Here is a 16,841-nt window from a genome sequence, read left to right as displayed (position 1 = left end):
GACATCTCTCTCAGGGTTTTCTACAATGCTCCAGCAAAGCTCAGCACAAGCTGGAGGAGTTGCATCTCATTTTTTGCTTGGGACCCTGCAGCCTTCAGGACCCAATATTGAGTTCACTAATTTTAGGGCATGAGCACCTTCTCTATGCCCTTATCTCAATCCACAGGTAAGGTGGTAGTACAACTAACCCAATGGTCCTCATTAGCAGCTATTGATTTCCCCAGAGTGATTGTTACCCATTACTTTGTCTGTCCAACTGCTATCCTCTCTCTCTGGGCTCCATCTCCACCTATCATTTACTCCTGACCCGTCTCCCCTTCCCTTACCCCAACTTCAGGTTGTATACCAACCTTTTCCTAGCTACAATCAGTTCTCCAGAAATGCCAGTCGAGCTGAGTTACTCCAGCAATTTTTGTCTTTGTTGACTGAATTTTGCTTCAGTGACAGGATTCCCTCAGAATCTCACTTGAACAGACTGAGACAGATGATATTTTTCAGGAAGAATGGACTGCTTATTGAAACATCAGGAGTATAGCGTATAAAGGTTGGGATGGGCAGTATTTGTTAGTGTTCTTGCTTGAGCAAACTGGGAAGGGTAATATTTGCCAAGGATTTTGCTTGAATAGACTGCAATGAGCAGTATTCCTTAGGAATTTGCCACATCAGATGGGGTAGAAAAGGCTCCCTGCAAATGGGTCTTAATGTGCTAAATCAGGTTTTGTTATACTCTTGTGTTCTAGTTGCTCCCATACCTGGTGATGGATATTATGAGGGATTATCCTGGCGTTCCAGGACTCTTTGTGGCAGCCGCATACAGTGGGACTTTGAGGTACTGTACATCTGAATCCATTCAATAATCCTCAATGTTAATGTCCTTGTTCTTTCTAATTGATCTCTCTCTAATGCTGTTTCTTTCAGTGTTGAAGTCCTGATTCTCTTTCATTGATTTTTTTTTCAGTACGGTTTCTTCTAGCATCAATGCATTGGCTGCTGTCACACTGGAGGACATCATCAAACCATATATCAGTTTATCGGAGCAGAAACTTTCTTGGGTCACAAAGGGACTCAGTAAGTAGAATTTTGTGGTTACAAATGTTCAGATACATGTAAAAACCACTTCCAGGTTGGAATTTTAGTCGAACTGGTAGTTGATCCAGTTCTCGACTGGAAAATGAAGGCCAATCTGTACTCGTAGCTCAGTATGTGGGCCTACATATTATAACGAGTAGGCGGTGCATTGATAAGGGGATGACATTCGTGTGCGGCTCTGACAGATAAATTCCCAGAGTCAAGTGAAAGCAAAGTACTGAAGATGCTGGAATTCTTAAATAAGTACAGAAAGTGCTGGGGAAACTCAGCAGGTCAGGCATCTGTGGGGAAAGAAACAGAGTTATCATTTCAGGTCCAATACGAATCTTCTTCAGAGCTGAAAAGAGCTGGAAAATTGTTGGGTTTATGTTTAAAAAGAAGGTAGGCGGAGCAAGTTGAATAGATGACAAGCACCCCCCCACAGCAAAAGACAAAGGAAGTGCTAATGGTGATAAAGGGGACATACTTATGTAAAACGGGTATAAATGATAGGTGTGAAAAGAAGACGGAGTGGGGGGAGTGGAGGAGGAGAGGGATTGTGATCAAACTGGAGAGCAGAGAGCATGCTCTAAAATTGTTAGCTGTTGAACTCCTCAAGACTGCAAGGTGCCTAAGGGGAAGATGAGGTGTTGTTCCTCCACCTCATAAACACATGATTCTTGTTTCACTTGAAGACTGTAGGAGGCTAAGAATGGAAATGTTTGCATGGGAGCAAGATGGCTTATTGAAACGATAAGCAACTGGAAGGTTGGGATCATTCTTATGGACAGAGCAGAGGAGTTTCACAAAGTGTTCACCCAGTCTGTGCTTGGTCTTGCCGATGTAAAAGAGACTGCATTGTGAGCAGCAAATACAATAGATTAGATTGAAAAAAGTTCAAGTTAAATGGTGCTTCACCTGGATGAAGTGTTTGGGGCCTTGGAGAGGTGAGGAAGGAGGAGGTGAAAGGGCAAATGTTACATTTTCTGCAATTGCATGGGAAGATACCATGGGGGAGTGAGATTGTCTTAGGAGTGATGGAGGAGTGGACCAGGGTATTGTGGAGGGAACAGTCTCTGCAGAATGGTGACAGCAGTGGGGAGGTGAAGATTTGCTTGGTGGTGCCATCTGTTGGATGTGGTAGAAATGGCAAAGGTTGATCCTTTTAATGAGGAGAGTGGTGGGGTGCAAGGGGAAGAGAGGGGAGAGGTGACAGCAAAAGTACAGAAAATATGATCGACAAAGCTGAGAGCCCAGTTAACCAGGGTGAAGACAGTTTCCTTGACTGTGGTAAAAGGATAACATTTTGGATGCCCCCCCAGTGGAAGGTGTCATCATCAGAACAGATGTGACAGAACAGAGAAACTGGGAAAATGGAATTGTGTCCTTGCAGGAAGCAAAGTGTGAGGAAGTGTAGTCGAGGTAATTGTTGGATTTGGTGGGTTTATAATGCATATTGGTGGACATCCTGTTCCCAGAAATGGAAACGGTGAAGTCAAGGAAAGAAGGGAAAACTCATAACAAACCAGGGGAAGGTGAGGGAAAGATGTAAATTAGAAGGAGACCAATTCATTTTTTCAATTTTGGATGACAGCAGGAAACAGCAACAATGATGTCGTCAATGTATCAGATAAACAGTTGAGTGGGGGCCAAAGGCGGACTGAAATAATGAATATTCCGCACACTCCATGAAAGAAAAAAGCTGGCAGTGAATGGATACTCTTCAGGTGTCTTTTCAAGGAAGAAACAGAAGGCATTCAGACCATCCTGATGGGCAATGAACATGTAGACGGATTATACATCTATGCTGAAGAGGAGGCAGCTAGTGGCAGGGAACTCGAAATTGTGGAACTGATGTAAAGCATCAGAAGAATCACGAATATAAGTGGAAACAGACTGAACAAAGGGAGGGAAGTGCAGTCAAAAAAGGAAGAAATAAGCTCAGTGGGGCAAGAACAGGCTGAAACAATGGTTGTGTTTACTTGTATGCTCACCTCTGATATAATACATTTTTTCTTGCTCCTATCTCCAGTTATTCTCATGTCTCGCTGCCCCTCAAAACCTTTCTCAGATCACTTCTTGTTCTTTCAAAGTTTAGAACAGCAGCTTCTCTAAATACCCTCAGTCACCAAAAGTCCAAGTTCAGTACACTGAATGTGCAGACCATCCAGCTGGCCTATCTACTCCATGCATGAGCAAAAACCTCCAGTATGTATTGCAGCTAGAACTCCACATTGTTACCCAAATTAGGCTTTGCTAGCCAGGGAATCAACTTCAAATATGTACCTAATTAACTTATGTAGCTCCCAAAAGCAGATAGCTTGTTAGCATTGACTAAGATTGGAAGAAACTAAACTAAATTAAATACTAAGTGCTTGAGTAGCTTTTAAAAACAAATGAAAGAGTTCAATTACCAAATTCCTGAGTTGAGTATTCTGTCTTAGTTTTCTGTGAACTACCCTCCAGCTGTGTTAACTCAAATTTCTTTTTTAACCAATCGGATTCTAAAATTTTGCCGGTCGAATGAAGACCACCTTTTTTTTGTAAATCACTGTGTTTGGCAATGTGTATGCTGCGTTTAAAAGGAATGTACTCTTCTACATGAGTTACTTATTTGTTTCATAGGTTTAATGTTTGGAGTCATCTGCATTGGAATGGCTGCATTGTCCTCTCTGATGGGAAGCATACTACAGGTAGGATTCACCTGAACTAATAGATGTAACCAGGCTTCACTTCTGCTGAATTTTACTCTTCATCAGCATGTCCAATGCTCAGGCCCATAAATGCAATTTTCTCTCATTTCAATCTCCACTATTGGGATAACACATTTGGCTGAGGAATATAATCACTCGACTCTCCAGCAATGCACATTTGTCACTCACCCTAACCATTCCTACTGGATGATGTGAGATTTCAACATCCCATGGTTAGATTGTCAAAGGTTGCCAGGTTAGCACTGCAGCTTTACCCTACTTGTAAGGGAATTTAGAAAACCGCTGATATGATCCCAGTACTGGATAAATCAGATTTCAGACTGAAATCTAGCTTGATAGATCATGTCTTTTTTAAATTGTCATGGTGGCCATTTACTGAAACATAAGCTGCAAAGCTGTCAATTTGGTTTTAACAATAAAATGCAAGTTTATTACATGAAAGAAATTAAGATAAAATATAACAAACCAAGCATAGAACATAATTTGGAAGATTTTGAACACACATCAAAATTAAATCCAACCTATCCCAACACCACTTTGCAGCTTTCCAGAGAGAGAGATCTCAATCACATCTATAGATTTGACTTAAAGGTTACTTTCAATTCGTAGTATTGACAGCCTCATCGTCTCTTCCTAAATTATTCACACACTGAGCTCAATCTTTCTTAGCTTCAATTCATGTTTCTCACTAAACACTTCTGGTCTGAAATGTTCAAACTAAAACCCTTGCATTGAGGTAAGCCCTATTTCCTGACAGTTCTGAAATAACAAATTTCTTCAGGACAAACTGTTCTTACATCTAGAACCAGCCAAGTCTAAACTGCCTCCAAGCTTTTCAGTCTATGTGTTTCTTCTTCCCTAAGCAAAAATCATCTTTTGATTTTTCTAAACCAAAAGCAAGCTAATGCTTTTTTAATGTTTGCTTTTAACATAATCACTAAACAGAGAGGGGAGTCACCACCATCATCATGCACATATTATGGGCTGTAAAAGTAATAAACATGGAAGTGCAGGTTGGAACTTTCACCTGATAAGATTTATGTGTAATTATGTTCTTTGAAAAAATTTCTACATTTCACATCCTTACAAAATACACAGGTAAGTTCTATTAAATTCACACTTATTGGTCTACTTCAGACTTAAGTCACATGTAAAGAGAAATCTATTTCACATTTAGCATCAGACTGGATGAGAATATCTAGGAAATGATTTCCCTTAAACAGCAACAGATAATATTAATTACAGAATAAAGCCTGAACATTTATCCCCATTATCATAAGTTTGCAATTATATTGGGCTACTTTTTTGTACCTTGTATTTACTTGCGATTTTTTGGACAGGATATTCCCTTTGGACATCTGAACCCTGCTGTCAGGTTCAAATGGGGATCTGGAGTTCACTATGTGGGAGATAATTGCTGATTGTGATTTAGGAGCCAGAGGTTGGTTTGCCATCCTTTGATGAGTCCCTCTCAAGGCTTGAGGGCTAACAGGAAGCCAATCATCTTGAAAGCAGCAGAATAACACGGCAGATGTGAGAGGGAGGGCACTTCAAAATGGTGGCATCCTCTCTGCAAATATTTTATGTTTAAAATATGCAATGGCCTCTGCAGTCAGGCCACCATTGTGGTGGGATACCTGCTGCTGCAATCCAAGTAGACTGAGAGGCCTCTAAGTCTACCTGGAGTGTTGATCCCTGGTCTGCTACTTGGAACTTGTTTCCATGCAGCTGAACTGGCCCTCACCACATGCAGTGACTTGGAGGCTGACACTGGCACAGAATGGAGTTGGGAAATTGGCACGCTAGGAGCGACATGAAACCATGTGCCCACCTCCATTCCTGCCCTCAGACGCTGCTGAAAATCCTGCCTCTCAGTTTGTGCTAGGTTCAACCCCAATTTTTATAGGGTTACGTTGATCTGCATGTCTATTAAGAAACATTTTCTGATTTAGTGCTTCCAATAAATTAATATTCTGGACGAATACAGACAGTGCCTTCAGGAGGAAGCAAGTTTAATAGAGAACAGGAAATGTCACTAAAATATTCCAATATCAGAGCGGCAGCAGGACTTTACAGCATAAAATTTACCTAAGAATCAAAGGTAGCTAGTTATTCTGGTCACAAAAGGTTAAAACCTATTTGAAACTGAGAGGCAGAGGAATTTAAAATAAATCTGGTGATCTTCAGTGGTGTCAGTGTTTGTCCTTTTAAAACAGATATTATACAAGCATAACGGCCCTCCACTTTCTCCTCTATTTTCCAGGCTGCCCTCACTATATTTGGGATTGTTGGTGGTCCATTGCTTGGCTTGTTCCTGCTGGGCATGATAATGCCTTGTGCTAATTCAGTTGTAAGTACCTGAAAACATCAGAGGTTGATGAACAGGTGAAATGGGAAAAAATGGGGGAAGGAACTAGAACAAAGAGGTCTAAAGAGATTTGGGGGTCTGGGTACATCAATCATTAAAAATGACAAAAATGTACAGAAAATCAAGAACGCTAAAAAGTACAAGGCATAGTTAAGGTTTTTGTAAAGATTTGTAGCTTGGGTTGTGGGTGTGGTTGTTGACTTGCTCACTGAGCTGGCTTGTTTTCGTTCAGACGTTTCATCACCATGCTAGGTAACAGCATCAGTGAGGCCTCCGATGAAGTGATTCTGTTGTAGGTCCTTGGCCAGGTTGTGCGAAGTGTGCCCGGTAGGGAGACAATGGGTCTGAGGAGGATGTCTGGTCTGTAGCTCAATAGTAGCCTAAAACAAACATAGACATGCAAGGGAATTCCTAGGTGCATGGTTCTCAACCCATAAGGCAATGAACAAACATATAGAATTGGATCCCACATACAAACCCATACAGAACAAAATTGGAAATGACACAACTGACCATAACAGACCGGACAGCATAAATTTCAAGCGGAGTAGAACAACATTGCTTCATCTGAGACCTCACTGATGATGTTACCTAGCATGGTGATGAAATATCTGAATGAAAACAACCAGCTCGGCGAGCAAGTCAACAACCTCAATACAAGGCATATGCCATGCTTCCACCTTACAGAGCCTTGGTTTGATTGCACTCTCTCTAAAGGCATCAAGAGTATTGATGCTGGGTCTGCTTTTTTAAAAATGAATCAACCTATTCAGAGATTTTGTTACACACCTTAGGCACAGGTGGGATTTGAACTTGGGTCCCCTGGCTCAGAAGTAGGGACCCTGTGACTGCATCACAAGAGCCTTTAAACAGCTGTGTCTGCTTTATTTCTTTGTATTTTCTCTTTCTATCCAGAAGTGCTAATGCACAACTGAGTGACTGCTCCACCACCAAAATCACTGTGACTTTTTTTTGTTTTTTTTTAAACCTCCTGACCTCCAGCAGTAAAACATCCTTTTTTAATCCACCAAGAGATCAATTAGTGATTACCCATGGGCCTTGTAGGATTTATCACATTCCCATGCTAATATGACACCTGCTTTTAGGAGTATTTGTCTGTAGAATTTTGCCCCATTCCTCTTTCCTGGACTATTTCGAAGGGCCTGTTCAATTTACAATCATAGAGTGACTGAACAAGAAGAGGCTCTTGTATCTTAAACAAAGTGTAATTTTTTTGCATGATATTGATTAAGGTTTGTCTGTTGGGCTGCAATTAGATGTATACTGGAAGCCTCATTCATTACTGCTCAAGATCCTGTTCTTTGCAGACAAAAAGAATGTAACAAAATAAGTAACAGTCATTCCCTGGTTCATTTTTCATCTCAACACCTTGACTAGTCAGTTTCAACCTGTTTAAGTTTAAACAAAGCTTGACAGTTAACTGTCAGCAACTATTAACTGGTGTATTCTCATGGCAACTTCTCTGCCAATCAGACGTCTAATGCCAACAAATCAGCACTCTCCTCTCAAATTGTTGAAATGTGTTTTCCCGCTACTTTATTATTTCTTACAAATTGTCTTGATGAGTGCAAGAGACAAAACTTCAACAAAATGTCTTTTCTAAGCAATACACTAATGAGATAAACATTTGTGACTCAGGCTATGAGGAGACCTCTGTACCTTCACTTCGTGAGATCCTAAGATGTTCAACCTTATCCCTATCCAAACTTGTATGACATCTTTAAACTGGTTTGAATTTAATGCAGCGTTCAACATTATCCCTTTCAAAGCAATTACTTTGTACAACAGTTAAAACATGTACTTTTGGATCTCAAAGCTGTTACCATAGTTTGAACTTGTCTGGATGCAGACAGGAAGCTGCAGGCATAACACTCAAGTAATAAAGTGATTAGATACAGTTTTTTTTAACGGATTAACATCTTTGGGATTCACTAACCCAAGGTTAAATTAGATAACCCCAAAAGCAACTTGAGGATCATGTGAAATTACCCCACATTAGTCAAAGAGAATGCAGACAGCATGCCAACTTGGTGCTGCTTGCTCATTGCAATGATAGCTCTGTGTTGGAGTGATTGCAATGCATGCGTTAGCTGAGTGCGCAATATTGTTGTCTGTTAACACTTATTTAAAGCTAACCTGCACAATCTAAATCTAACCTGCACTGCATAAATCCCACTTGCACCTCTTAAACAGAAGCAACATTGTAACTGCTGGCGGCGACAAGATCTTTTGGATTGTGCAAGAAACAAAGCAATGGCAAAGCGAGCATGCAAAAAGCTTTTCTAGTGCTGCAAAGGAGATCTTCAAAGAGGAGGTAGAAAAATAGATTTTCTATTTCCAAATTAGAAACAAGGCATGCTCCAAATTGAAAAAAGAGAACAGGTGTTCAGTAGTAGTAGTGTAGAAGGTGGAATAAAAAGTATACTTTTTTTCTTTGATCACTTGCGGGACATTGGCATCGGAGGCAGGCTGGTATTTATATTGTCCATCCCTAGTTGCCCTTGAGAAGGTGATGGTGAGCTGCTTCCTTGAACCACTACAGTCCTTCTCCTTAGGGACAGAATTCTGACCCAACTATAGTGAAGGAACAGCAATATATTTCCAAGTCAGGATGGTAAGCAGTTTGGAGGGGAACTTGCAGGAGGTGATGTTCCCATGTATCTGCTGCCCTTATCGCTCTAGATGGAAGTTATCATGGGTTTGGAAGATGGTGTCCAGGCATTGTTGGTGATGCACGGCATCTTATAGATAGTATACATTGCTTATATCGAACGTGAGTGGTGGAGGGAGTGGATACCTATAGATGTGGTGCCAATCAAGCTGGCTACCATGTCCAGCATGGTGTCAAGCTTCTTGAGTGTTGTTGGGGCTGAACTCATCCAGGCAAGTGGGACAGGCTTTGGGGAGTCAGGAAGTGAGTTACTCGCAGCAGTATTCCTAGCCTCTGACCTGCTCTTGTAGCCACTGTGTTTACATGGTGAGTCCAGTTCAGTTTCTAATCAATGATAATTGCTAAGGCTTTGATAGTGGGGGACTCAGTGATGGTAACACATTGAATATCAATGGGCAATGGTTAGATTGTTTCGTATTGGAAATGGTCATGACCTGGTATTTGTGTGACGTGAATGTACTTGCCACTTGTCAGCCCAAGTCTGGATAGTGTCTAAATCTCATTGCATTTGAACATGGACTACTTCAGTATCTGAGGAGTTGTGAATCGTGATTAATATTGTGCTGTCATCAGCGAACATCTCCATTTCTTATGATGGAGGGAAGGTCATTGATGAAGCAGCTGAAGATGGTTGGGCCGAGGATATAACCATGAGGAACTCCCGCAGAGATGTCCTGGAGCTAAGTTGACTGCCTTCTGACAACTACAATCATCTTCTGATGTGCCAGGTATGATTCCAACCAGTAGAGAGCTTGCCCGTGATTCCATGTTTGCTAGAGCTCCTGATGTCACACTTTCTCAAATGCGGCCTTTCTGTCACTTTCACCTCACCTCTTAAATTCACCTCTTTTGTCTACGTTTGAACCAGGGCAGTAATGAGGCCAGGAGCTGAGTGGTCCTGAAACAATGTAAACTGGGCATCAGTGAGCAGGTTGTTGCTAAATGGTGGTTGCTTGATGTTAATGTTACCTTCCATCACTTTGCTGATGATTGAGAATAAGCTGATAGTAAGATGAAGTAAGGGTGGTAATTGGCCAGGATGGATTTTTCCTGTTTTTTATGTACAGGACATGCCTGGGCAATATTCCACATTGGTAGATTGGCGAGGCGTGCAGCAAATTCTGGAGCATGAATCTTCAGTACTTTTGTGGAATGCTGTTCGGGCCCATTGCCTTTGCAGTATCCAATGCCTCCAACTGTTTCTTGATATCAAGTGGAGTGAATCTAATTGGCTGAAAACTGGCATCTGTGATACTGAGGACCAATGGAGGAGGCTGAGATGGATCATCCACTCGGAACTTCTGGCTGAAGATTGCTGCAACTGCTTGAGCCTTGTCTTTTACACTGATGTGCGGGGTCTTCCATCATTAAGAATGGGGAAGTTGGCAGAAACTCCTTCTCCAGTGATTTGTTTAATTGTCCACCACCATTCATGACTAGATTGGCAGGACTGCAGAACTTAGATCTGATACGTTGTTTCTGGGATCACTTAGCTCTGTCTATCACTTGCTGCTTCTGTTGTTTGGCATGCAAGTAGTCCTATTTGTTAGCTTCACCAGGTTGACAGCTCATTTTTAGGTATGGCTAGTGCTGCTTCTGGCATTCCCTCTGTGCTCTCCATTGAACCATTGTTGACAATAATAGTTGAGTGGGGGATAAACCAGGTCAAATAATACTTGTGATCACTTGTATACCTGTATGAAACAAACCTTGAGCTTGATTTTTTGAAGGATGTCATGCCTATGACTGACTCGGTGTACTAATGTGTGTGTAGGTGGTGGTTACTCAGGGCCTGCTTGACAATGAAATCTGTTCTGATAGGAGATACCATTATAAAAGACACTGTATACACTGATAGCTGAATTGTTACACATTGTATTGAGAATGTAACAAAGATGTTTGGACCCAATGGCTGGCTTGATACAATTCAGGATGACAGCCCTTGAATGTCCCTAGCACCAAAAGCTTGTTGGACTCTGAGTGCACAGCAAATGATATGGATACTGAGGCTCCTGTTCAGCTTCCTTAGAACTTTCTTTATCAAAGGAAAGCTCACAGTCCTGGATTTCATCCACAGCCAGATTCTCCCTCTCTGCAACACCAAGGTGCAGCGGACAACCACAATCTGTCATCCTTGCTGAGGCAGACTGAAAGCACTATCTGGACTATTGAGGCACCTAAATCTTGTCTTGACTAGGCCTCTAAGACCTGTCTGGCCCCCGAGAAAGTCTACACCGCTTCTGCTTAATAAACCCATCAAAGCCTCCACCACTCCACTAGGAGCGTGATGTACAAAATGGACTGGGTCTAACACTGTCAAATGCTATGGTCAAGGTTACAGGAGAAGCTTTTCCGATTCATAGTATCTATATTGTTATGGAAAATTCTAGGCAAAATTAATTGAATCTTTCCAACTTCAGATCCAAGTTGAAGATGAATTTTGCAAATTTTTGGCTTCCTTTGGGTTTAGATGGAATTTGGAATTTATTTTGAGGGTGTGGGATAAAACCCTAAGATCACAAGTCTTGTCTCAAGGAGCAACATGAGGGACCAGGGTGAGTGCTAGTCTCAAGGTGGAACCTGATGGCTGAGTTTGTTATTGTTTTACAATGCTGGTATTAAACATTATCACTGACCTGATGACTGTCTATCTGCTCGCAGGGTGCACTGTCTGGCCTTGCCATCAGTTTCCTACTGACACTGTGGATAGGAATCGGTGGGCAAGTTTATCAGCCACTACCTGATCAAACCCGACCATTACCCCTCAGCACAGCGGGATGTTTCTTCAACATCACTGACACTCCAGAACCAGTGACAGGAAGCCCCTGGACAACAATAAGCCAAGCTACAGAGGTGACTTCCAGGTAAAGTGAGAAGGAATGCAACCTTGAACAAAGTGTTTATGAGTATTCATGTTCCTTAAGTGGAATAGTCTGGTTCTGATGTAGAAGTTATATAATTTTGTTAAATTACCTTTACCAATTTTTCTTTCTGTCTCCTTGTGTTAGATATTCCCCTTTCTCTTTATTAATGTCTCTCAGTTATTCTTAAAGTAACAACTGGATAAGTTATGCAAAATGGAGACACTGGATACTGCAAAAGCTATGGGCCCTGACAACATTCCAGCAATAGTACTGAAGACTTGTGCTCCAGAACTTGCCGCTCCCTTAGCCAAGCTGTTCCAGTACAGTTACAACAGTGGCATCTATCCAATAATGTGGAAAATTGCCTAAGTATGTCCTGTACATAAAAAGCTGGACAAATCCAACCCGGCCAATTACCGCCCCATCAGTCTCCTCTCGATCATCAGTAAAGTGATGGGAGGTGTCATCAACAGTGCTATCAAGCAGCACCTGCTCAGCAATAACCTGCTCAGTGACGCCCAGTTTGGGTTCCACCAGGGTCACTCAGCTCCTGATCTCATTACAGCCTTGGTTCAAACATGGACAAAAGAGCTGAATTCCAGAGGTGAGGTGAGAGTGACAGGCCTTGACATCAAGGCTGCATTCGACCAAGTGTGGCATTAAGGAGCGCTAGCAAAACTGGAATCAATGGGTATCAGGGGGCAAGTGCTCCGGTGATTGGACTCATACCTGACACATAGGAAGATGGTCGTAGTTGTTGGAAGTCAATGATCTCAGCTCCAGGACATCTCTGCAGGAGTTCCTCAGGGTAGTGTCCTAGGACCAACCATCTTCAGCTGCTTCATCAATGACCTTCCCTCCATCATAAGGTCAGAGGTGGGGATGTTCGCTGATGATTGTGCAACATTCAGCACCATTCATGACTCCTCAGACACTGAAGCAGTCCATGTTCACATGCAGCAAGATCTGGACAATATCCAGACTTGGGCTGACAAGTGGCAAATGACATTCGCGCCACACAAATGCCAGGCCATGACCATCACCAATAAGAGACAATCTAACCACTGCCCCTTGACATTCAATGGTGTTACCATCACTGAATACCCCACTATCAACATCCTGGAGGTTACCATTGACCAGAAACTCAACTGGACTCACCACATTAACAGAGTGGCGACAACAGCAGGCCAGAAGCTGGGAATACTGTGGTGTGTAACTCATTTCCTGACTCCTCAAAGCCTGTCCACCATCTACAAGGCACAAGTCAGGAGTGTGATGGAATACTCCCCACTTGCCTGGATGAGTGCGGCTCCAACAACACTCAAGAAACTTGACACCATCCAGGACAAAGCAGCCCACTTGATTGGCAGAACACCAACAAACATTCACTCCCTCCACCACTGATGCTTAGTAGCAGCAGTGTGTACTATCTCCAAGATGCTCTGCTGAAATTCACCAAAGATCCTCAGACAGCACCTTCCAAATCCACGACTACTTCCATCTAGAAGGACAAGGGGACCAGATATATGGGAACACCACCACCTCCAAGTTCTCTCCAAGTCACTCACCATCCTGACTTGGAAATATATTGCCGTTCCTTCACTGTCACTGGGTCAAAATCCTGGAATTCACTCCCTAATAGTATTGTGGGTCAACCCACAGCAGGAGGAATGAAACGGTTCAAGAAGGCAGCTCACCACCACCTACTTAAGGGCAACTAGGGATGGGCAAGAAATGCTGAGCCAGCGACACCCACATCCCACGAAATGAATAGAAAGAAATATCAACAAATCTTGCCTGTACATTTGGCACCTGGTACACAGAGAATTGTCAATAAGTTTTCTTACTTCCTTACGCTCCTTGAGCAGTTCACCAATACAACAGAATTGCCAGGACATTTGTTGGACCCTTTCACCACTGTGCCTGCATAAGTGCCATCTACCTTCACCTGTGTGATCTAACACTACAATCTCTCAAATATCAGGTGGAGATTGCTTTATTTTCATATCACAGACAGGCTCTCATGACTGGGGCCACTTCACACACTCAGGAGGAGGGACAGGATGCTGGAGAGACTGGGAATGCTGGTGAATGGTACCCACTGACATAGAGGTTCCCCATTATCAAAGAGTAGAGGTGAGGGCAAGGAAAGGTATAAAATTAAGGAGGAAAAATATCACCAACTTTTGACTCAGGCTTGGAGCTCTCTGGTGGGCCTCAGCTTCACCGCATGGTGTCACTAATTCAGTTTAGCAGCCACTGTCCTTGGTCAAAGCACCAATTCTGTTGCTGCCTTATCTTGTCTATGCAGGAAGGCAGCTTTAGGTCCCAGCCCAATTTCAGCTCCTTTGCACAATCTTAATAGTGTTAATAGAAGGACAAAGAGTAGAGAAGGTCTCTCAGTGTCCTGGGACCAGTAACGATTCTGAGGAACTCCTGCAGAAATGTTCTGGAACTGAAATGACTAACTTCCAACAACCATAGCCATCTTCCTTCACACCAGGTAAGTTTTCTCTCCATTCCCATTGAGTCTCGTTTTGCCCAGGGTCCTTGATACCATACTCAGTCAAATGCAGTCCTGGAGTTAAGGGCAGTCACTTTCACCTCACCTTTGGTGTTCATGTTTGTAAACAGGTTAGGAGCTGAGTGCTTGATGGAACCCAAACTGAACATGAGTGAGCAGGTTATTGCTAAACAAGAGCATGTGCTACTTCACAAAACTGTTGATGACACCTTCCATCACCCTACTAATGATCGAGATTAGACTGATGATGCAGCATGTGGCCAGGTTGGGTTTATCCTGTTTTTTGTGCGCAGGAAATACCTCAGAAACATGCTATCAACAAACCTCTTAGTCTCATGGATAAACAGTAATCTTCCAGCTGCCAAATCAAGTTCTCCAGACAGATGGACCTCCTACACACTTAGTCATCCAGACCACCAGAAGCATCCAGGATTTCCAGTGCAGGAAGAGCAAATCAAGGGCCTGAGCTTCCAAGACACATCTTACCTAAACAGACTACGGACCCATGCTTCTAACTTACTTTTACTCTGACTAAACTAGACTAGAGAAATATTATTCTTGTTTACGTTAAACAAGCAGAACCCCTCTGTTAAATAAATTTATTTTTGAAATTCTGAATTATAAATTATCTCTGTAATGTTTTAAGCTGTATTCATGGATATTGAGTTAAGACCTGTCATAACAGACAAGACAGAAATACTCATCAATGACCTACTCAGTCTCCTGAGACATCACACTCTAGTTTTGTTGAAGCAGTTCTGCTACTGGTCTATCTGCTTCTGGAACTTCTCTGCTTTTGCTGTCACCTTTATCCTAACTGCCACTGCTCCAGAGACCCACACAGGTTTGCCATCAGTCTATCTGCTTCTGGGTTCTCAGCTTACCAGCTCTTGCTGACTGCCTGTCTCAGGGTCCTCACTTGTTCGCTCCTCTGATAATGCTGACTACCTGTTTTGGGATCCTCATCTCTCGCACCCCTCTTCTGCAAAGCAGCAACATTAGAGAGTTGAGTGCTATTAGTGTCAATATCAGAACAATCTCTCAAACTTTTATTATTCATGTATGGGATGGGAGCGTTCCTGGTTAGGCCAGTATTTATTACCCATACCCATGTTCTTGATAAGTTGGTGGTGAGTCACTTTCCCGAATTACTGTGGTCCGTGTGGTGCCTTTGGTCACAAATGTGCTTCTGATCATATATCAACACCTCACAATATCAACATATTGTTAATTCTTAACCTCATGCAAAATCAGCTCTCTCACTTGCTGCTGAATCACACTAGACTCCTTTATTCCAATAGAATTCTGGCTAGTCTCCCACATTTTACCCTCTGTTAACCTGAAGTCATTCAAAACCCTGTTGCCTGTTTCTCAACTGATGTCACCTCCCATTTACTTATCATCCCCCTGCTCACTGACCTGCACTAGCTCCCAGTCAGACAAATGGAAGTTTAAAATTCTCTTACTTATTTATAACTCTCTCTGTGGCCTCACACTTCTTTAACTGTGTCATTTTATCCAGCCTTGCAATACACTGCACTAAATTTGGCCTTTTGAGCATTCCTGATTTAAAAACAATCCACGATTGGTGGTTGTGCCATTAATTGCTTAGGCTTAAAGGTCTGAAATTTCTTCCTTACAATTCACCCAATACTTATATAAATATAACTTGATGCGAAAACATGATGGAAGAACACCCACATTGATGTTAGGATGGGAGTTCCATGATTTTGACCCAGAGAAACTGAAAGAATAGCAGTATAGTTCCAAGTCAAGATGGAGTGTGGTTTAAAGGGGAACCTGCAGGTGATAGTGTTCCCATTCATCTGCAGCCATTGTTTTTCTAGGTGGAAGAAATCAAAAATTTAGCAAGGAGCCTTGGCAAGTTGCTGAAATGTGCACATGATACAACAGCCACTGTGTCATTGGCAAGGCAGTGAACATTGAAGATGGTGGATGGGATGCAAATCAAGCAGACTGCTTTTTCTTGGATCATGCTTGGATGCCTGAACGTTTCTGAACCTGCCAGTCAAATGAGGATATTACATCACATTCCTGACCTGTCTCTTATAGATAGTGGACAGGATCTGTAGAGTCTGAAAGTGAATTATTATACCTAAACTGGTAGTATCAAAAGCTCCGCCTTCAGAACACAAGATTTCACCTTACCAGTAACATTTTCAGTTTACAAAAAAGTTATTTCTTCTGAGGCTACCAATTTAGTCATGAGCAGTGTTATAGGGTGAAAATGTCCATACCTAACCCATGTGTGGACAGGATGAAGATAAGTTTCTATCTCACCAGGTTGGCTGGGATTTAAACCCAACTTTCAAGCAACAGCAAATGGACCAATTACTCTCCTCATTCTTACCGAGTTCCCCTTTACTAACACAGTCTATTCAGTGCATTTCACAGCATAACACAATGTGGTCTTTATCATATGTCAACAGCAATCTTAAAGTGTGTTCTCTTTTTCAATTTCAGGCCAGTAATTGCAGACACTTTATATTCAATCTCGTATCTTTACTTGAGCCCAATAGGAACTGTGATTGCATTGATCCTTGGTATCATTATCAGTTTGCTCACAGGTTAGTGCTTCTTCTTGAGTTTG

At 42.2% G+C, this 16,841-nt stretch overlaps 1 protein-coding gene across 3 annotated transcripts in view; it reads left to right on the top strand.

Annotated features, from left to right (window-relative positions):
- LOC109911707 (sodium-coupled monocarboxylate transporter 1-like) overlaps positions 1-16,841 on the top strand; it is a 76,204-nt gene that overhangs the window by 53,590 nt on the left and 5,773 nt on the right. For 2 of the 3 annotated variants that reach the window (XM_048612019.1, XM_048612017.1), the window contains exons 8-13: positions 741-829; positions 959-1,068; positions 3,694-3,761; positions 6,046-6,132; positions 11,504-11,706; positions 16,715-16,818. In XM_048612019.1, coding sequence (XP_048467976.1) covers positions 741-829; positions 959-1,068; positions 3,694-3,761; positions 6,046-6,132; positions 11,504-11,706; positions 16,715-16,818 — 661 coding nt within the window. Of the gene's footprint in view, positions 1-740; positions 830-958; positions 1,069-3,693; positions 3,762-6,045; positions 6,133-11,503; positions 11,707-14,588; positions 14,807-16,714; positions 16,819-16,841 lie in introns of those variants that run through there. The other variant, XM_048612018.1, reaches the window with a different exon arrangement.

The sequence above is a fragment of the Rhincodon typus genome, chromosome 25 (genome assembly GCF_021869965.1).
Source record: "Rhincodon typus isolate 14 chromosome 25, sRhiTyp1.1, whole genome shotgun sequence".
Lineage (NCBI taxonomy): Eukaryota > Metazoa > Chordata > Chondrichthyes > Orectolobiformes > Rhincodontidae > Rhincodon > Rhincodon typus.
This window is presented reverse-complemented; position numbering and strand designations above follow the sequence as displayed.